This window comes from Uranotaenia lowii, chromosome 1, assembly GCF_029784155.1.
Source record: "Uranotaenia lowii strain MFRU-FL chromosome 1, ASM2978415v1, whole genome shotgun sequence".
Taxonomy (NCBI): Eukaryota; Metazoa; Arthropoda; class Insecta; order Diptera; family Culicidae; genus Uranotaenia; species Uranotaenia lowii.
The window spans coordinates 10,941,126-10,964,553 of NC_073691.1; the positions used below are offsets into that span (position 1 = coordinate 10,941,126).

Below are 23,428 nucleotides of genomic sequence, written 5' to 3' on the forward strand. Positions count from 1 at the left end.
AATGATAACATCGGTCTATGAAGGATCATAAGAGAAAACTTTACCTTTGGTCTTTCGAACACACATTTCGTAGATGTCCTTGGGTATTAGTGGAGATTTGAGCTCCCGGAAGAACAGTTTCAACGAACCGGTCAACGAGTGGACGTCCTGCTTTTTCAGGAAATCATACTTCTTCGGAGACCGCCGCTCGTTCATCTTCTTTTTGATGGTTTCGATAGAGTTTTTGTTGCCGGAAGCTCGATACAGCCCGCTGGTACACATGTATTCCGGTTCCTTGAGTATCTCGACGCATTCGACCATGAATCGCGGCACCTGGAGCTTTTCGTCACGTTCGACCTGCTCCAGCTCGACACCAAACACCAGACCTTCGTCGGAGCGAGATGAGCTCAACGGTAGGACGGATTTCATCTTATCCCGAAATCTCTCGCGTTTCGGGTTCGGGGATTTTTCCTTCTCTTGTTGTGCGACTTGAACAGGTGGCAAAACATCCGGGAGGTTTTCGATGCTCTTGGAGGTGTACGTTCCCGGACAGCTGTCGAAGAAGGGCACGTCCGGTTTACTGGAGAAAAATAGGTATGTATATTGATTAGACTTTCTCAATATTTTAAGTCTTGATTAAATTGCTTCAAACTTTACAGTTACCTTCTTGCCGTTGGACTGCCAAATTTGGGCCCCGGCTGCGGCTGTTGCTGCAGTGGGTGATGTGGTACGAACTGCTTCGGCTGAAGTTCTCTAAGACTAGAATGGTGCTGATCATCGTCGAGCGTTATTCTCAGTGGCGCTAAATTTTGTTCGATGTTCTCCGATATCACTGCCAGGGTCTTTTCGGTCATTATCTGGAACGGAAGTGAAGGTGAGTGAATTGTCGTTAATTAGATCGATATTTGAAATACTCATAGTTTGATTGCTAAGTTGCTAAAATGTTGACTTGATACTGGATCAAAATGGCATTATTAATTTTCAAACATTTTAACCACAATCCTCAATCCAAAAGTTAAGATCCCATACTTGTTAGTAAATGCCTAATGTTTCATCCGATAGTCTTTCTAGGTTTATGTCACGAAATCACGGCTTAGTTATAAGGTAGAAAAATTAAAAGATAATTAATAAGACTGCTTTTCGTTTCTTGTAATCTTTTGAAAAGCTAACGAGAGGTTCTCCTTGCAGAACTAATTGTAACTGGTGTGCAATTATCTCAATTTGTGCATCAGTGTTTTAAAAGTAGGGAAGCACTTACTGCAGCACGTGATTCATAATCAGTAAAAACCGTCAACAATAAACAGAAGTAGGAGATACCTACCCACCTAGTGCAGGAAAAATACTTAACGACGACATCGTCTAGTCTAGCTAAAATAGGAGATGATTATCATCCAACCGAGCGTGGTCAAATATTATTGCTAGCTAATAGATTGAACGAAAGATTTTTCAGATGAGATTGTAGAGAGAATTGAAACGTGATCAATAAATATTTTGAAAGTTGTCGGATTTGGAGATGTTAGTTCACAATTTAGAAAATAAAAACAATCATAACGCGGAATAGTTTGTAATACCTTATCCATAAAAATATGTCGTTGAAATAGTATGTTAGTAGAGGAGATAAGGGCATAACGAGCATTCCGGGGGAGGTATGGATACCCCTCTTTTCTTACGGAAGTACACATTTTCTTAAATAAGTTTTCATGAGTTATGTAGTTCCTATAGTAGCTATTGATTTTTCACCAAAAAAAAAACAATCTTCTTTTTAACTTTACAGAAATATTTAAGAAAAACTAATTTTGTTTCCTGGTAACGACAAAATTATTATTTTCGAGCACCGGAAAACAAGCTCTAATGATCGATAAGCCATCTTATATGTAATGTTGGACTGAGTCGATTTGGGGTCATTGAATTTCTCAAACCCTGTGGTCTAAGAATTTTGTTTCAAAACTCATCCATGTTTTTTTGCAGAAATTCTAAGTAACGGAAAACGGAGAAAGGAAGCAATTTATAGATTTCTTATCAGCACTAATAAAAAAATATTAATAATTTCCAATCATTACGACGGGCAAAAGCAACACGATACTCGCTCGATAAGCCGACACCAACTCTAATAGGTCTTCTCACATAGTTCAAGTGTTTTTTTGCGAGCTTCCGTGTTATGACACTGGCTGGCTCTAGCCGACTTACTTCGCTCAATATGCCTTGTTGAAATATTTTCTGAACCTTGAAAAAATTATTTAAGGAATTAAATGGCTTAGCTGCCACCGAATTTGTTAAAACCATCGTTCAACAACAACCTTTCACCGGGTTAATAACATCACTAGTGTTCCGATAAAGTAGTAAACCGAACGAAGCATACTTTAGTACCGGAGGTTAGTACACGAGGGTTAGTGTGGAAACAAACGGTCATTCGTTGTGATTAATTGACGGACATAACTCACCACGTCCTCCTCGTCTTCGTTGTAGTGCACGTTCAACAGCATAAACTTCCAATACTGCACACAGTCCGGTATCGACGAGTACGGACAATAGCTGTTTCTCCTGCCTAGATTACTGGTGTTTGCGGGTTTCCTATCTTTGGTTATACTTTCTGAATTGTTGTGCGGACAGGAAGACGAAGACAGACTTTCACCATCGTCGTCGTCAAGCAGGTCGTAATCAAAGTCCGGGCAGCAGCTGTCGTCACACTCAAAACTTGCTCTTTCGACGACGTCCTCCTCTTCGTCGGCCTCGCAAAGACTATCGTGCGATGACGTTCTTTGATTAGACAGCTTCTTCGACGATTCGTCATCAACTTTAGTGGTGCAGCTGCCGTAATTGAAGATGTAATCCCGCCGGTAGTCGTAGATAATTTGGTTGACCTTTGGTTCGGTTGGGTTGTAGAGGATACACACGTTACGGTATTGATCCAGGGGGTGTCGGATGTTCCGATTGGGAATGGGAGGTGCCGGTCGGAGGTGAGTTCGTCGCTTCGAGAAGGCGAAGTCGTCCACTACGACCTCCCACTCGGATTCGTCCTGCGGTGGATGGAGTTTGATGTAGTCGTAGATGTGTTCCTGAGGAGATTCGTGTGCCGTGGGTTCTGAGCCGTCCGTTTTGCAGGTCCAGATCTGCTGATAGATGTTTTCGTCCATAAGCGATACTCCGCTGTCGGAATTTATACCACTGGTCGTACTGCCGCAGCTTATTTCGTTGGAGGAGTTACTCTGCAGGTCCGGGTTGATGAGTTCATCAGCTTTACGACGGCGTCTTCGTTTGCTGATAGCTAGATTAATCATCGTTTCGTTGCCTTCCAGAAATTGAAAGTACTGATCTATCCGAATTGCCTCGCACAAGGCACTATTGGCAGGACTACCGGATCGCTGCTGGCACTGTGACTGACTACTACTACTACTGGTCATGGTTATGAGGTTGAGGTAAGTTTTTCTCCGATTAAGCACTAGCTTCCGTCTGCCTACTTGAAGTTTCAGGACCTTGACTAGCAAAAAAATCTTTAGCTGGGGATCGTTCCCAAGCACTACTCGACAGAGACTAAGTGTGAGTAAACGTTCCCGTGCCAATCTACGACAAATTTCCGAACGCCGTAATGGTTGTTGTTTGTTCACTGATAAGGCCGTCACCACCAAGCAGTTCGATCCCGGAGGCAATTTCGTATCTTGAACGACGATTACCTGTGGATGTGGCTGTTGTGGCAAACTTGTCCGATACGATGAGCTGCTTATCACGTCACTTCTAGCATTCGTGTTGATGTTGTTATCATTGGTTTTGAGACTTTGGTCGGACAAGAATGGTGGAGAAGAAGGAGGAGGCAGTAAATTGCATTCTTTCTTCTCTCGGCTTAGGACGGCATCGAAAATGTTCAGCAAACCGCAAACGAAATCGGAACGGTCCTCCGATGCGATGGACGGATTTTCGGGCTCGAAACGATGCAGCCCCACCGCTGTTGTAACCACTGATGATGGCGGTTGTGATGTGAGGGACGAGAAATTCATTATGTTTTAAACTAGATTTGAAAATTTAGAATAAGCTATGGAATAATGTGCAATCAGACGAATTAAAAGTTACTTGCTGCTGAGCCGATACGAAATACTGTTTCCAGTTCAACTCGGCTCCAACATAAATAGTGCTCTGGAATTAAGAATGATTACCTCGGCTGTGCTGATTATTCATTAAAATATTTCGGATTGAGATTATCTGGCCGGGCTTTTGGCCACTTAAGGGGTCTAGTGACGCATTGGAAAATCTATGTTTGAAAGCGAGTAATGTTAAAAGTTTGATAATTTGAAACATTTCGGTATCCAACGTGAGAACATAATCTAAAATCCTAAGACGTTGGTAAAATGTTTACGTAATAGTTCAGCTAAGTACATGTGTACCTAAATGTTGATTAATTGATTGTTTGATAAGAGAGACTTTAAACTTGAAAGTTCATTCATCCCTGAATCTAAATGTTACTTTCTTGTGTTTTTTGTTTTGTTTTGTTTTTTTTAAAGAAATTTAATCCCTTAGTGTCGTTTTTCCTCTTATAGGTTTTTTTTTAGATTTTAGTTAGCCATACTTATTTTCCTTCGTGAACTCTCACAATTTTTTGGTAGACACAAAAAATTTCAAATATTATTTGTTACTGTCACCTTGGAATTTCTATAATTTGTAAGCTATGAAAAAATTAAAAATTAAATGCAATAAAATAAAACTAAAATTTTGATTTTATTCAACCGAACTTTGTTTTAATTGATTCGATTATAAGTTAATAGTTGAAGCAAGATATTAAGTATTAACCTTCCTTTGCCGTTAAAAAAGGGACAATTAGCCGGTTAGGGTCGTATATATCCGGGTTACTATTTAGGCTGTATCTTCAAAACTACCAAACCGATTTCTATAAATTATACAATTTTGGAATCGTCTACATGTTCACTATCTATTTACGAAGAAAAAAAAATGATTACAATTTTTATGGCGTCTGAAAATTGAGCCGATAGACAAAAAGTCCAAAAAAGATGTCGTTTTTAAACAAAGATCGTGACCATCCCGGTTCGAATAATGAAAATTCACTATGTCAGCTAAATTGAGGCTGATTTGAAGATTCATTCAAAGTAATAAAAGTTTTTGGTTTCTTATGTCATATGTAATGAATGGAAATATAAGGAAAAATTAAAAATCATTGATTTTCTTCTTGAATAATTATAAAACCGGGCTGATAAATTAATTAATCTGTAAAAATGTGAAATACAATGGAAACTGAGTAAATCCTTTTTTGTGATATTTTTATCACATTAAGAACCGCGAAAAACATACAACGTTTTGTTCCAGAAATTCGCTGAGCCGTATTTCAACAGAAAAATGGATTAAATGTGCAAATTCTTGAGTTAATTGAAGTGTCGTATTCGATTTCTTAAAATATAATTTAAAAATATATTTCTTATTTTAAGAGTAGATTACTCAAAGTAACAAAAAGCGTAAAGTAAAAGTCGATATACCTCAGATTTGATACTCAGCATGTTGAAATTCTATGATTTAATACTAAAATTTGTCACCCTATCATAATCTTCATTGTTAGGGGCCGTTCACATACCACGTGGACAACTAAGGGGAGGGGGGGGGAGGGGGGTATGGAAATGTCCACGATTGTCCACGGAGAGGGGGGTAGGGGTTTGGGTCATGTCCACGTGGACATACTTACTTTCAAAATATTTTCTAAAGGTGAATAAATATTAATATGTTTTAATCAAAATCTTAAAATAGCATACCTTTCCAGTTCAAGTTTAAACAATAAGTAGCTACTTGAAAGATATGATAATTAGGAAATTTAAAATTATCATTTTTTTTGTATATAGGGAAATTCTTATTCGGTTTAACGAAATCAGCCATTTCTATAACAAAATGGCAAAAAGTGGTGTTTCTTACTGTCAAATTATAGGTATTTAAAATAAAAACTTTTTCAAATGTGTCCACGTGGACATCCGGGGTGGGGAGAGGGGTTTGCCAAATGTCCACGCTTGTCCACGGAGGGGGAGGAGGGGGTCAAAAATTTCATTTTTCTGTCCACGTGGTATCTGAACGGCCCCTTAGTTCATCACTATCGGTTGGCAATGAATTTAACTGAACAGAACGACAATTTTTTGATTAATGTTCCTTGATCATCTTAAAAAAAAAAGTTATTAAATCACCGAAATTTTTTTTTTTTTTAACTTTTCAAATAACCATCTGTGGTCTGTAAAACCAAGCACTTTTATTATTTCAATATGAGCTCTCAATCAATCTGAATTCATATCAATGAGGAATTTTTCAATACGACTTCAACAAAATGAGTTATTTTTGATACAAAACATCCACTTTTTTAGGCCTTTTTGGCTTTAAGGTCGTTTTCTGAAGACCATAAAAATCAAAACTCAAATTTTTAAGAAACATCTGATAGCAGGACATTTGGACAGCATTTGGACGATTTCAAAATGGTAGTGTTCATGAAAATCGGTTCAGTAGTTTTAATTTTACAACCAAAACAATAACCCGAGTCTATATGACCCTAACCTAACCGGCTAGTTGTCCTTTTTTTGCTGGGTGTCTCTGGTGGGTTATTCAAAAATCTAAAAATTAGTAATTGTAGCGCTCTTCATTTTAGGAAAAGTCAGAAAACTGTAAATGGGCCTCAAATCTGTATTGGTCGTATTAGTTTCTGTTTTCCATTCCAGTTTTCTCGATTTTATAATAAAAAATTATAACAATGAACACGGTATTAATTAAATATATACAAAAAAAATTTCATTATAAATATTTGTTAATATAAAATTTCAAAACAATGTGTCATTTAGAAATCAGATTATACCAACTTCTTAACTGGAAATTTTAGTTGCTGGATTTATTTTTCAATTTTCTTGGAACGAAATTTTGAACAGATGAACAAACTGAAACCTGAAAATTTCTAAATAATGTCTCAGGTCTAATGTCTCATGTCTCAAGTCTCAGGGCTAATGTCTCAGGTCTAATGTCTCATGTCTCAGGTCTCATGTCTCATGTATCATGTATCATGTATCATGTATCATGTATAAGCTTGCCAGATTGCCCGGTTTTATCCGGGTTTGCCCGGATATTTGATGCAAAATTTTCGAGAAGTCCGGTCCGGCCCGGTTGCCCGGATATCGTGAAAAAAGTCCGGATATTGCCCGGTTTTTTCAGAATTTTCACAAAGAAACAAAAAAAAAATTAAAGTTTTTGAGTAAGTTTCAGCAAAATCGATTACGGTATGGAAATTGTCAACGGTTGTTTCAAATAATTTTGCTGATTTATTTTTACAAACCTTTCAATATTTAAGTGTTCCAAAAAGTTTTAGGAAGTCTGCAATTACATTAATAAAATATTTATTTTATTTTTTTTGCATTTTTTTCTTGCTTTTACGAATAATAACACCTAAATTTAGCCCGGTTTTTGCCCGGTTTTTGAATTTGAAAAATTAAAATCCATGCCCGGATTTTGCCAGGATTTTTTGAAGAAAGGCCCGGAATTGCTAGGCCCGGATGGGAGTGGAAAAAATTCTGGCAACCTTAATCATGTATCATGTATCATGTCTCATGTCTCAAGTCTCAGGTCTCATCCCAAGTAACAATTTTAGCTTTATTATGGTCAGCAAAATTTCGTTTGGACTATAGCATTAATCTTCATAAAAAGCTAAAGCGCATTCTATAACATCACCTGGACTCTAATAAAGCCAAAATTAGGCTATTTGGCCCTACCCTAGAAACGTCATCATGACATATCCTTGTTGGTCATCAAAGTTGGTCACCAAAGCTTTTAAAGCTATTATAATTGTTTTTTTCGATTCTGTGAGTTCTCGGAGTTTTATTTTTTTTTCCAGCAACCATAATGGTTGATGAATGATGATTGCATTATTGAGATATTTATGATCTGGTTTAATTAATAGCCAAAATACCAATGTTTTAACCATATTATGAGCCTCTTTTGTACTGCCAGTCAAGATTTTAGGTAAAATGTGTATGAAATAGTATCTTAAAATAAATGCGCCTCGTCAAATCTGATGGTCAATCACGATGGAATTGATGGAAAATGGGCTTGAAAAAATATTTTCCAATGCTTGCATTGGGAATCCATCAACATGGCGTCATTTTGTGCCCTTCGATTTTGCAACTAACATGGCGTTATTCAATTCAATGCTTAATAGCTTTGCAATGGTCAGAAAAATGGCTAATTAGTTTTATTATGGTTTAATGATGACCCCAAAAAAAGCTACGATTTGACGTTTCTTTCGCAAGCCAACGAATTAAACGCTTAGGATGAGTTCCTCATTTCTGAGTTGTTAATCATTAGTACAGTAAATGAGGATAGACTTTTTGATTGAAAAAGGATTGATTGTGGAATAAATCATGAGTTGAAGTCAAATTTCTCTGTCTGACGCCATCTTGAAATCCAAGATGGCGGCTTCCGTTGAACTTTAAAATGTTGTAAATGACTTAATATCGCATGAAAACCAAACAATATTGGGTGAAAGGGCTAAACGAATAGAAGTCGAATTTCGCTCGGCGGCTTCCACTGAACTTTAAAATGCTGTTAATCACTGAAAATCGCATGAAACCTCCACAATATGGGCATTGGGTGAAAGGACCAATCGAGTAAAAGTCGAAGTTTGCTATCAAACGACATCTTGAAATCCAAGATGGCGGCTTCCACTGAGCTTTAAAATTCTGCAAATGACTAAAAACCGCACGAAAACTTCGAACCAGATCCTGAGTGTTTTTGGCAACCCGCTCGAACATTTTGTGTTGTCAAAATCGAACGATTTTTTCCCCAACTTTGTTTTTACTTAGTAGGTACTACATTTTTTAATCATGTTTTTTATCCATTTAGCACTTTTCGTGTTTTGTTTATAGTTTTTTTTTGCCATATTTGCTGTTTATGACATTATATTATGTCTATAATGCTATTATGTCTAAATTGTATTGGTCCTTTTATAGCGAAAACTATAAGGTAATGCTTTTTCTGTTATTTGTTCGATTTAGGCACATGTGCCAAAATCGGATGTTGCCAAAATCGAATGTTGCCAAAAACGATCGGGATCTGTATTGTGGTTGTTTTATGCGATTTTGAGTCACTTACAGCATTTCAGAGTAAAGCGAAAAGAGAAAATCGACTACTACTCGTATAGCGTATAGGTTGCATACGATTTTAAGTCATTTACAACATTTTAAAGTTCAGCGGAAACCGCCATCTTGAATTTGGATGGCGTCAAATTACGAAATTCGACTTTTATTGGTTCATCTCTTTCAACTAATATTGTAAGGGTTTGAGGCGATTTTTAGTCATTTACAGTATTTTCAAGTTGAGTCGCCATTTGGCGACGGGAACGAAATTCGACCTCTACTCGTTTATTAATTTCACCTAATAACAATATTAAGATGGTTCAAGATATTTTCAGTTATTTACAGCTTTGAAAATAAAAGCGGAAGCCGCCATCTTGTATTGATGATGGCGTCAAGCAACAAATTTTGTTCCTCCTATTTGAACCCTTTTACTCAATACTCATATTGTAGAGTTATTCATTTCACTTCCGGTAATTCGAAATTTTCAAAGATTTTTATATTTTTTTTAATTTTAACTCAAAATCAACACACAGAACTTATCAAAAATGTGTAAAAATGGGAATTCCAATTCAAATATGTGCTATCTAATCAGAGCGTGTCCTGTTTTGACATCTTGATCGAGAACTGTCACTAAGCTTTATGGCGGTTTAATAATCAGGCACTGAGTGCTATTATAGAACATGTAAAAGAAAGCTTGGAGCAAACTTCTAAGTTTGTGTTTTATTATAGTTTAAACATAGCATTCCTAATCTTTCTAAATAACTAAAACAGTATATTAAATGAAAGATTTATGAGCGTTTTAAAAATTATCTGAAAACAGATGGTCGATTCAAGAATATAAGCATTTTGCATGACCAAAATTAAACCGTCATAAAACGAGCTGCACGAAACAAGCCATAATAAAAGCATAATAAAACATCCAAATGCTAGTTAGCTTGATCTGTGTTACTTGGGAAGCTCCCTTTAACTCAGAACGGATCTATCGATGGTTTAACCCTCTCAGTTAGCTATCAACGCGATGATAGCAAACTCAGAAGGCAAAACATCGTTAGATCCGTTCTTCTTTAGTTAAAGGTAACTTATTGGAGCGATCAGATACCATTTTTTGTTCGTTCGAACTGCAAGTTTCTTGCTTGTGATTCTTAAATCAGTGTTGTGATTCTAAAATCAGTTTTGTACCATAATTTAAGTTCAAAAAGTTCTATTTGTTACACTTTTTATCTTAGACATTTTAAACGCTAGATTAAAATATTTCGATTTAAGGTAATTTTTTTAATGTTAAATTTGTTTTATAAGAAAATAAAAAAAAACATTCCATGATTCCATAGTTTTGTAATTCTATACAACCATTATTTCCGTATTGACAAAATCAATTCAATTTACCCTTAACGCTGGTCGGCGTCAGCGTTCCATCGGAACAGTCCGAGTCATCATCACCATGATCCCGCTCATCTTCAAAAACGGAATTCCGAAAGGTAATCACCACCAGTTGATCGTCCACTTTCGCCTCTTCCCTGTTGATGTTGCTGGAACTGTTCCGAATTCTACTCCCACGATGACCGGGTCGTCGGCGGCACCGGTGATTGTTGTTGATTATGTTCTGTCGGTATTCTTCGACCTTATGGCGTAGCCGATCCGGATCGTGATACCTTTCCCCTTTCTGAACCCCAGTTGGAGGAAAGACCCACCCACTTTCTGCCGCGTCGTTGAACGTCGCCGATGGAATGGACTTAACGTGATAAGTCACCTCCTGTTCGTCGCACTCGTAATCTTCGGCGCCACTGACCCAAGCCAGTGACGTCATCCACTCGCGAATCGATCCATCCAACGATTCAAGTTCCGGTGATGGTCGTTCACTAATTTGTTTCCGGTTAGGGTTCGGTCCGAAACTCAAATTTTCATAAACCAACTTGCGCGGATCACAGAAACCGAAGAGAGGGTCCGAAAAATCGATTAAATTTGCACTTCTTTTCGCTTTCGTTCCGCCGTCAACGTCGTCGTTGTCACTTGGGGGGCTTATGGGCGTCGTCGCCTTTGAAGAAACCAAAAGTCGCTCGCGATCGCGATCGTCGCTTTTGTGCAATAGCAGAGGCACGCGATCGATGCCGGCTTTATTGTTGTTAATGCTGCTGTTGCTTTCGTAAGATCGTTTATGTTGCTGTTGGCGGGTTTGTTTTTCCTTTTCGTTCGTTCGGCGTTTCCAGCAAATTGATGAAACACGTACCGTGAAAAATAAACAAGGAAAGTGAAAATGGGGTGTTTTCTTCGTTTGCTACTATGGAGGTTTTTTTTCTTTTTATTGAGTAATTACAGGTGAAAATGTTGACGCTTCGGTTCGTTACGCGGTTTGCTTGTTCGAATTCGTCGTTCTGATACACCAACTGATGTTTTTCGGCAGTTGTTGTTCGATTATGTGTGCTTCGCTTCTATTTGTTACGTCTAATTTGATACAATTACGGATGCAGAGACGTTCAATTTACTTGTTTTTGTTGTTGAGACTTCCAAATTCGGGAAAAGTTGATTATCTGAGGCTGAATCACATTGTTTTCCAATGACTGATGTAGATGATGTTCTGTACCAAATTTTCTAAATGTAGCTGAAGATTTACAATCTGCAATGATTGTATAACTGTACGATGCTTCTGCCATGAGATAGGAATGGGAGCGGGATGGAAATGGGGATGGGAAACGGAAAACTGTTTTCTATTGCCGGTTTACATACACACTCACAGCTGCTTACTGCTGGCAGACGGCGGCAACGCTATTCAAACCGTATGGAGCACATCTCTCAGATTTCCCCTCAGATTTCCCCTTTTTTGACAGATTTAAGCTTTTTTCTTCAGATTTGAGCTTTCATCTCCTATGCTCTCAAGGCAAAAAAGCTTAAATCTGAGGAAAAAAAGCTTAAAAACGAGATTTACGAACACTTATTTAAAAGATGTTGGTCACACGATGCAAAGACAAATCGTGTAAAGTTGCCGGGTCCTGACTGCTGGACATCTTAGCCGGTGGTTGGAAACAGAGAAATGCTTTTTTTTTCTAATGCCGGTTCACATACTCACACAGCGCTCGGCACATCATTCGACAATGTTCTTGCTGGCTGATTGTTTCCATCCTGCTTTGTCTTATGAGGACAATGCCAGCAATGAGAAAGCTCGTTAGTGCCGGCCCGGCATAGAATCTAATGCCGATAATTCTACCTTCAAGGAAGATCGTTATTGGAGTAGTGTGGTTAAAAGGTCTTATGGTGTAATTTTAAGATCGGGACACAATGCTTCGGTGATGATGAGCTTAACAGCTGACGCCAGAAGCTTTTGTAAAAAACATTGTCTAAGGTCACTTAGGTCTTCTCGAACATTTATTCATGTTGGTAAAACTTTCCACACATGGTGGCGCGTTTGATGTGTCCTTCATGGTTTTGGGGAGTGAGGAATATTCATATTATTATGATATTTGGCGCAAATCCGTATACAGTACCGTTCATAATTGTATAGAAATTGAAAGCACGCATACTGTCACTTCGACTTTGAACTTCCATAACGTTTGTCTCTAATGATATTTTTTGATCAAATTTTTTGCGTTAGATAGATAAATTATCACACTACTATACCACAAAATTTGAGCTTTCTAGAGTTTGTGTGGCCTGAGATGCAGCAGTTCTACAAAAATCGGACTTTTTGGACTATTACCATTCAAACTGGAATATCTCAGAAACTACGCTACATTTTTTATTGAAATTTTGCAGAGTGATTGTTGAAATATAAAGCTAGCATGTCTGAAGTTTTTGAAAAGTTCTATCGATGGGATCAAAAGTTACGCGAGGTACAATATTTCAGACATTAACCTAGGTATGCGATTTCTATAGAATTTTGGACGAATGTTTCCATAGAAAAATCCTATTTTATGTTTAACAACCAGTTAATCTATTTCAAACAAAAAATCAAAACAATATCGCGAGATTTTGGTTTCAAAACACAAATAGATCAATTATTTCATTGTTTCTTTTCTTATTGCTTTTGCAAGACATTTTTTGACTGATTTGTGAATGGAAAAGATATTGTTCTCATGAATCTTCCAAAATTCTATAGAAATCGCATTTTTAGGTTCATGACTGAAATATTGTACCTCGCATAACTTTTGATCCCATCGATAGAACTTTTCAAAAACTTCAGACATGCTAGCTTTATACTTCAACAATCACTCAGCAAAATTTCAATAAAAAATGTAGCTTAAGTTCTGAGAAGTTTGAATGGTAAAAGTCCAAAAAGTCCGATTTTCGTAGAACTGCTGCATCTCAGGCCACACAAACTCTAGAAAGCTCAAATTTTGTGGAACTATAGTATGATAGTTGATCTATCCAACGCAGAAAATTTGATCAAAAAATATAATTAGAGAAAAAAGTTATGGAAGTTCAAAGTCGAAGTGACAGTGCGCGTGCTTTAAATTTCTATACAATTATGAACGGTACTGTATATGAAAAGCAATTTCTGCAATATTGACGTTATCATACATCGGATTAAGATGAAAATTTGCACATAGAGGTTTTAAGGATATACTCCGATTTCAGGTGTCAAATTTTAGGCCAGGGATCAGCCAAAAGGGTCGTTTATATAAACTTTTCACTGTTTTTGCGATATTTACGTTTTTATGCATTGAATTTGAATGAAAATTTGCACATAAGGATATTAAGGAACGATCAACCGATTCCAGTTATCAAATTTCGTATAAGATATCGACAAAAGGGGTCGTCCATATTAACTGTTCACCGTATTTGCGATATTGATGTTATTATAGACTAGCTGAACCGGTGTGCTCTACACTTTTCTAACATAAGTTGATGATAAGTTTTTAACGCCGATAAATTTACTACTTTAAGTAAGTTCATTGACACGTGCGGCGAAGTGGAATGCTAGGTAGAACAATTTGTAAAGGAATGAAGAACCGGTCCATAGGCAAGCATCAGATGTGCTGAAATTTGGCTTGGATCGTCATTAGGACCAGGAATGATGAAAAATGTTTTCAGATTTTTGGATGACCCCTTCTAAAGGGAGTCGTCCATACAAGACAAATATTGTTTTCGCGATATTGACGTTCTTTTTCGTCGGATTGTGACAAAAATTTGCACATTGGAGTTTTGAGAGTTGAGGAATTGATTCCAAGTATTGAATTTTGTGTCAGGGGTCGGCAAAAGGGGTCATCCATATGAACTGTTCAGTGTTTTTACTATATTGACGTTATTATGCATTGGATTGAGATGAAAATTTGCACATGAGTGTTTTGAAAGACGAGCAATCGATTTCAGGTATTAAATTTAGGTACAGGGGTCGGCCAAAGAGGTCGTCCATATCAACTTTTTAATTTTTTTTACTATCTTGGCGTTATTATGCATTTGATTGAGATGAAAATTTGCAGACGGGAATTTTAAGGAACGGACAATCGAATCCAGTTATCAAATTTTGTAGAAGGGGCCAGCTAAAGGGATCGTCCATATCAACTGTTAAATGTTTTTGCGATATTGGCGTTATTATATATTTGTTTTTGATGAAAATTTGCATAAGAGTATTCTGAGGAACGATCAATCGATTCCAGGTTTAAAATTCAGAGTCGAAGGTCGGCCAAAGTTGTCGTCCATATTAAAACTGTTTTCGCGATATTAATGCTTAAATACATTGAACTTGGTACGTGGGAGTTTCAAGGAACGAGTAATTGATTTCAGGAGACAAATTTTAATTCAGAGGACTGCGAAAGGGGTCGTCCGTATACCTATACACTGTTCAATGTTTTTGCGGTATTGGCGTTATTATGCATTGGATAGAGATGAAAATTTCCACATAGAAGTTTTGAGGGACGCTCAATTGTTTCAGATTTCAAATCTCGAGTCAGGGGTCGGCAAAAATTGTCGTCCATATTATCTGTTCACTGTTTTTGCTTTATTGGGGGTTATTCTATTTCATTCCTTTATCCTGACTCCAAGAAATATTTCTCAAAGAAGAAACGTTAGTATGAATGAGCTCCAAAAATCGATCACAGGACATTTGAGCTGATCCTTCTAGCCTAGAGTGGTTTCTGGAGTCCGCACAACGATGTGAAATTTTGCACATCACGTCACGTGACTCTCAGAATAAACCTCATTATCTTGATTATACATCTGATTATAATGAAAATTTGCACATTGGAGTTTTTCAGCACATGTTATTGATTTCACGTGTCAATTTTGTTTAGGAGACCCCCTTCACCCTTCCAGGGAAAGAGAGGGGTCCCAAATTATTATAGGAACCTTCCCCGGCCACGGAAGCCTATTCCTGCCAAGTTTCACGTGAATCTTTTCAATAGTTTTCGAGTCTATAGGGAACAGACAGACTGACATAGGAGGCCATGAATCATTGGCAACGGAAAAACATGAACTATCGTACTTCCAAATGTTCCAAATGTTGCCTATTCTTGATTGATATTTAAGTTAACGTGTGTTTGAGATATTTACGATGCAAAAAGACATGGTAAAAATAATTTTGCACAAATTTGCTTCTTTTAAACATTTTGCGCCTCGAAAATTCTTCATTGTTGACTTGAAAGCTCATGAACTGTTGATTTTTTCTGATTTTTTTTCGGACCAAATGGTTAAGATGTATAAGAAGCCACTCTAGGATCCACACGAAGTTCAAACCAACCATCGAAGTGCAACCCTTGACCTTAAATATGGTAAATAGTCTATGGTTATTGGGGAGAACTGAATGCAGACTCCATAAATAATGCAAAACATCCATTTCCGGCAGTCAAAAAGTGTTGCCTGACTAGTAGGCACCAAGTAAATAACTAATAATGATCAGTTCCAAAGATCGCAATCTGTGCATCCGGTTTTTACGCAATATGACAGATGTGTTCCGATGGACAAAAAAATTTATGTTAAAACCAGATTTAAGAGATCAAATTTTTCGAAATGCCTACACAGAAAAAAATAATGACTATTACGTGTCATTGAAAATGTTTACCTTTAATATAATACATCCTGTAATTTAAATAACACGTTATTTTTAATGGGTTGGTTGAAAAACAAATGAAAAATCATTTAATATTACAGCAAATGTCCTGTAACAAAAAGGAGCAGGACTTGCACTGTAATTTTCCAGATCGAAGCATTTATTTTCAAGTGAGAGCATTATCTACAGACGCTTTCATATTGCAGGACTGTGAAATTATAGGATGTCAATCAAAAGAACAAAATTCATTATTGCTAGCCACTGATCGACTGTTTGTTTCGTGGTAGTGCTATGGAGACCGATCGGAAATACACGAGTGTAAAAGCATCGCGTACGTTTTTGGCCACTAAGCCACAGGAAGCGCGGGTGTAAATAATTCGTTATCAGCCAGTTAGAACTACTGCGGGAATCAGGCATCACCGGCTGATTATTCGTAAGTTCTCATTTTTCATTTTATATTTTGCTACGAATGGCAAATGAAGAAATTTCTTAATACTCGATAATTTGCTTAAAAATACAGGTAAGTTATACCATCAACTATATGAACGGACATACGATTCGTTATATTTGCTAAATTTCCATTATACATTTGTATTGTTTTTAAATTGACAATTTTTACATATTTCGTCTCACTAGTACTATATTCCACCTGGATTCAGCAGAAAACAAAGCAACGGTGGCTGCGGCTAGCATATTCCTACCAATCGGCAGGTATTTACGGATCTCGCCAAGCAGTAGATGCGTCTGTATTCGTTGGCCGAAGCTTCTGGTCCCATGGCAATAACGGCAAGCCGGCTCGATGGAAAAATATGGACCGGTAAGTTGTAGAATAAAAGGAACCATGTATCAGAAATTGATTAAAACAATACTGGGTATTTTGTCGAGCAATTGATATCGTTTTGAAAGAAATTTGTTATGTTATTTTAGAATTTTATGTTGCCCCAATGATCCATGTAAAGGCAAAATCAACCGTTTCAGTTAATTCGGGAGCGGAACAGCATCTCTATTCCGGCCGGAACAATCATGTCGATGCAATGGATAAGATAACCGACTTAGGAAGCTTTGGACGTTCGACACTTTAACGCTGTGTCGAACGCCCTATTGCAGTTCGACTGCGGACACAAATCGTTTTCGGTAAGTGTGTTTGATAAGGCTGAACATTTTCATACTTAAGCACCTACACTTTATTTTGGTTCCAATTTTGTTTTTTTAATCTATGATTAAAAGTAAGATGATACAATAGCTAATTAGCTAATTAGCGTTAACGTTAAGCATCATGAGTAAATTATTATAAAAAGATCGAGCTACACACCTGTTAGAAACAATCTTATCCTACCACAGCCTGCATTATATATTATATCCAACGAATAATGCTTTAACATGGTGTAGAAAAGTGTAACACAGTAATACGTTGCACTGTTACACTAGGCAAATTTTTATATTCTAAATTTAGTAACATGAATTGAAACAAAATGTAAATAATAAAATACCGAATTCGCCAGACTGATAATTATGTTTGGGAGTATATCTTGTTGATCTTAATAGTACGCTATTTGTTCTGATGTATTGATATGATTCCGAAGATGAAATGTTTCATATTAAAAATTTGCTAAGTTTGTTCGCTCGATTAAAAATAAAACGCCCAGCTATTGCATTAGAATAGAGAATCATGCAACGATTTTGAAAAGCAGTCGAAGATCCGCCAATTACCTGAAACATGTAAAATGATGTTGTATTAACAAAATCTATATATGTATTTTAAGGAATCGGAGTTAACTTTATACGAAACCTACCTAGTATGAAAATGGAAGGAACCTTCCGAGACTACGATGATCATTCTATTAGCCCTCCATGCAAAAGATGTCATCGAACAAGCAGTTTTGGTCAGATGAGTAATTAAATTATTAAGGCTTAGCAGATTGATGACTCGCTGGTCTGAAAAGCTTTAACGTAAATAAGTACGCACTTGCTAGCTGACCATAAAATAATCACAACACAACACTACCAATAAGCTTTTTCTCGTGTCACGTCTAAGCCCTGGTCTAAGCCTAGTCCACACTAGGAGACGGTTCGTCTCGAGACGGTCTCAGCGTCTCCAATTTTCTTCGAAAGACACTGAGACCGTCTCAGGTTTCCAACAAAAACAACAGACAACAAAGTTCGTATCATAACAAAAATAGCAGTTCATCTTGCCAGTGTGCCTAGGCTGCAGTGTAAAGAACAACGGGCTATCGTGTATCGAAATCACTGTTTTTTTTATTCAAAATTAACAATATCAATTTTAACACATTCAAATTTTGATGATAATATTTTTGTCATTTTTTAAATATGCAACATTGTGTAGCAAAACTTTTTTTTTCAAAATAATTTCAATAAAAAATTTAATTTCATAAGATCGTGTTGTGCCCATTGCATACCAAGTTTCAATATTTCGGTATCGGTTTTTGAAAAGGGCGTTAACGCCAATTGTAAACAAATCCAGTTACTAGCATAAAAATGAATAATTATGTGTTATTATCGTTATAATCAAACATGCGAAACTCCCTTGATACCTTCTGGTATTTAAGGTTTAGCTTACTCCCTTTTGGTTTAGTAAATATTCCTGACTGGTATATAGATTTTCTGGTGTCAATTCAAAGTGTAAATTGTGGTTTGCTTCAAAATTATCAAGCTTAAATTTCGCTCCGTGATTTGCTGAAAATAGAATACGTTTCATCTTAACTAGATTTTCAGCCGAAGAGGGATTATGTAGGTCGATTTATTGAAATTTGGCATTTTATAGTATTTTGTTTTCCTCTTTTTTAGGTCAGATTCTAGATTTCCACGGAAAGATGCGAATGAGGTTTTCAATCGACAGCTAGAAATTTGACTTCCTGATGTGTTGATTGTGTTCAATTTACAAAGACAGGATAGCGGCCTAGTTTTCCGGTGCCAAGGTAGTTTGTGCTAAATTCTGTATTCGGTGGAAGGAACAAAAAAACCACTTCCTGAAGAAGTTCTACTTCCGGGTACCGTTTGAAAGTGTGACTCGTTTTTATACGTTTGTGCTGAACCAGCACAAGTAAAGACAATGGTCAACTTTATGCTTTGTGCCAAGGCAAAGGAAGTCAACACCAAGAAGCTTTTAGAGTTCCAGAGCAAGCTTATTCCAGCCGGTACTTGCTGGAACTCAACAGAAGAAATCTCAAGAATAAAAACAGAAGAAACCGTCCCTGGCCAAGAACGAACCGAAACCAACAGAGAAAATGGATGCCACTGGCTAAGGAACCCGAATTCGAGGATCGATTCGAATAACAGCCAAATGAACATTCAATTTCAACGATTTTATTTGGTGTTTTTCCAACGAGGATGAACCATATCCGAAAAATTACTTGATTTGGAAGAATAAAATAATTCTGAGTAAATTACCAAGGTACTTATGAGCTGTAACCTGATTTCTGATATGTTTTAACGATTCTATTGGATGCGTGCCTTCGCTTTTATGAGGCTGTTTGGTGAGGACAAAAACACCACAGTCTTCTCTAAGGATTTGGCGCGGACAGGAACGTCACTCTGTTCTCGATGACGAGGTGTATGACTAGGAAAAAAACTTGACCCTGAGAAAAAAGGACCTTGGTCAAGTAGTACTTTTTGTGGACTGGAGCCGGCAAAGCCGGTCGCAAGTTTAGCTCTATACAATCTGGAGGTAAATTAGCTCGATTGGTTTGCTCTAAAAAGAAAATACATTTTTCTAACTAAACACACACTCAATTTCCATCTGGATTAGAGAACTCCGATTTCCCGTGGGGCCTAAAAGTCGCAAAAGCAAATGTTCATCTCTCCCACGCCCTTGTAATGTGAACATTACACGTAATTATACAGTAAATAATTTTTGCTTTGCGCTGTAACAGCTACTTTATCATTTTGAAAATCTTTTTTTTCCAGAGAATTGTTTCTGTCAGCCTAGTAGAGTGTTTAACAAATTATATATATTAAGAATAGTTTTGAGCTAGTACAGAAAATGCAGTATTACAGCACTGTAATTTTGAAGTACCCTGTTATTTTGTAGGAGCTTGTAATTTGAAAACCTGTAATTTGAAAGGAGCATGTAATCTGAAAACAGCCCGTAATCTGAATAAAGCCTGTAATTTTAAAGCGGCCTGTAATTTTGAAGCAAGCTGTAAAAGTTATTGTCACTTTAAAAATAAGTGTCATGTAAACTTTTTTAGACCTGTAAAATTGCGGTAAATGTCCTGCTCCTTTTTGTTACAGGATATTTGCCGTAATTTTACAGAAAATAATTTTTGCTGTGTACTCATGAAAAGGTTGTAACCAGATTCCAATTGATTTTTTTAGGTGAGTTTGTGTTGAATATCATGATTTTGCAAAGGTTTTGCTTCTGTGGTAAAAAAAATAAATCAATACATGACTGAAAAAAAGAGATTTTATGAAAAACTTAGGGTATTTCTTGAAATCATTGATAAATATTTTTTTATATTTTTACATTAAATGTCATATTAACACCTTCATTTCCTCCATAAACAGTTTTTCTATCAAATGAATAGTTTTTCAAATACACACGTTTGTAACTGCCCGGATACTAAATGATCATAGCCTTAGATATACATATTCTAGATTCCAAAAACCTAATGAAACCCTGAGTTTTTTTTTCAATTTTATACTTAGAATACTTTTAAAACCGAAATCGGAACATTTAAAATTTCGTTTAAATTATCTACCTTCCATGAGGCGTGAGATTTCAATGCCGTTACACTATAAGAAGTGACCCAGCCCATTGTTTATACTTTCAACGCGTAGCCGTTCAAAGAATGCCGATTACATAACAGGGAAACCGCATACAGTTAAATGAACTATTTCATTTGACATACTTCACCGACGTTTTTTTTTTGTTTTTTGTTTTTCTGGGATTTTAACATACTTCACCGACGGTCGTTGTCATTAGTTCATATTTGTTTGATAACATATGAGGCCCTCAGAGCCAAAGGGGTATAAGTGACAAAATGGTCGATTTTGAGTTAATGATGCCAAACGATTTTTCATATTTCAAACTTTAATTGCTGATTTTTTCAGATTTTTAGAATTTTATTAACATACTTTAACTTTCGAAAGAAAAATATAAATTATCGAAAAATATATGGAAAATGACAAAACACAACAACTTAAAAGCGTTTTTTCTCGAAATAAGCTTTTATGCACTTATACCCCTTTGGCTCCAAGGGCCTCATATGTTACATGAGAAATCAGGTCACGGAATAGGTTTTGACTCACGTTTCTCTGTTCGCGGATAAGAAAAGGTTATGGAACCGCTTGGCAAATCTAAACATTTGAAATCATTTTTGAATGAGCACTTGCTTATTAATCATCACTCTCCATCCAATATCGCACGTCATTCTGTGAGTCTGTTAAGTAGGATGAATACACTCGACTAAATCTTCACAAGTTTTTCTGTAAATCCCAATTTCGAATAACTCAAGTTTGTTTTTCTTTTAGAAGCTTGCACACCCTTGGGAAGAGTTCCGGCAATTTCCGGTTTCCTGTTATCAGAACGACGAAATCAAACAATCTGAACCGATGAATCACTTTCGCAAACCACCATACAAGAAGCATATCGTTTTCGTTCGCCTTATTACCAGTTGTTCTAAATCACTGCTGCTGCTGTTGCTTATTAGCTGCTGATGTTGTTGGACCTGCTGCTGGCGCATACGGCAGATTTCGCCAAGGTCGAACGATTTGTTGGTGCGGAACACATCCTCAAAGCCACCAACGTTGTGCACGATGTCACTCTTGGACAATTTCCGTTTGGTTTGCGCCACACCTGATCTCCCAAGCACACTCGATCCCACCCCCACCGACGGAGATTTCAGACGAAAGTTCCCGAAGAATTCCTGGAATTTGGCACTATACTTGTTGATCGTCGGTTTCCGTGCTACCGATCGATCTCCTTCGTCTTCGTCCACCGCACAAAAGGCACATTTATCAGTGCTATACAGACGTCCGCAGTCCTCGCAGATATTCTCATAGATATTTTCCTCACAACACTTGCGAAGTTTGCCGTACCCTGCACCCTCGCCACAACCCGAAGCAATCACGGAACAGGTCGCCACAGTCGACTGCACACCGAACGATCCTTTGTTTCCCGGAAAAGGTACGTTCTCGTAGATGTTCGCGACGTGACTGCCTGCCCCGGGTCCCCAACCCCAACGTTTTTGCTGTTGCTGGTGCTGATCGTCGTCGATTACCTTCGCGTGAGCACCTGCGATCGCATTCGTCGTCGTACCTGCTCCGAGTAAGATCACCGGAGAACTGGCGCTCAGTCGCTGCTTGCCATCATAACAATAATCGACGACGACGGCTTTCGCGGAATCCACTCGACGTCGACGCCAAACGGCGTCTTCGTCATCCGAGACGTCACCGCAAACGTCGCGATCAAGCATCGGTAGCGATCCCACCTCAACAACCGGTAGGCGAAACGAAGCACCATTGTTATGGTTGCGGCCACCTAATCTCTTGACTATGACAGGTGGTTGTCTCGTCGACGTCATCGTTGTTGTTCCTAACGTTGGCGATTGGTGCACTTTGAAGTGCCATGCATTGCCACTGGCGTTGATCGAAGATTTGCTACTGGTGCTGCTGCTACTACCAATGCTTGGAGTAGGACTGCCTTCAAAAGGTCGGGGCACCACAGATTGATGATGATGAGTCGAGGTTCTGGAATTCCTCTCAGAGTTGGTCGTTGCTGACATCATTCCTGCATTCAGAATGCTTTTTCTTTCTCAAACACTCTTTGGTTATGGCACTTAATTAGCAAGATCACTTGGGGATCAGCTTTTGAGGGAAAACATTTACTAGGTTGCTTTCTTCGGACGGAGTCGGATTGAAGAAGTCGATGAAGTTCACTTAATCGGATCACTTTTATTTTCTTACATTCTCTCTTTGGTTCGATATTTTAGTATCACGGGTGCACTACTGATGGCTGCTGGCGGGAACAACAACACAGACCGATATGAGAAAATATCTGGTCCCTCTAACTAGCTAAGGGGATGCACTCACGTAGCTATTTGCAGCTACTGTTTAGAAGTGTGATTAATTAGCATGGGAAAATGGCACTTAGACACTGTGTGAGCGAGGAAGAGAGATATCTAAGTCATGTGGCTTTGGAAAATGGATATTGTTTGCTGATAGAGTTCATTAACATATTAAACAGCTAGATGCTATACCTATCCAATATGAGCGGGAAATTTCAAAGTCACAGCGGATCGTTATATAAATCTGTTTCGTCTTGAATTGATAGAAGACAATCCTGATATCCGCCTTCCTGATAACCCAATGTGATCAAAATGATAGCTATGATAGGTTAAATTCTCATCTTATTCGAACAAAAGTT

General features: G+C 37.5%; 1 protein-coding gene across 6 annotated transcripts in view; it reads right to left on the reverse strand.

The window, feature by feature from the left end:
• The window catches only part of LOC129741935 (uncharacterized), a 59,708-nt gene that overhangs the window by 616 nt on the left and 35,664 nt on the right, over positions 1–23,428 (reverse strand). For 2 of the 6 annotated variants that reach the window (XM_055733782.1, XM_055733770.1), the window contains exons 2-6: positions 21,675–23,020; positions 10,452–11,247; positions 2,421–3,931; positions 643–836; positions 45–559 (exon numbers count right to left, since the gene is read on the reverse strand). In XM_055733782.1, the coding sequence (XP_055589757.1) occupies positions 45–559; positions 643–836; positions 2,421–3,931; positions 10,452–11,247; positions 21,675–22,790 (4,132 nt within the window). In that variant the 5' untranslated portion in view covers positions 22,791–23,020. Of the gene's footprint in view, positions 1–44; positions 560–642; positions 837–2,420; positions 3,932–10,451; positions 11,248–21,674; positions 23,112–23,428 lie in introns of those variants that run through there. The other 4 variants (XM_055733787.1, XM_055733777.1, XM_055733793.1 and 1 more) reach the window with 3 other exon arrangements.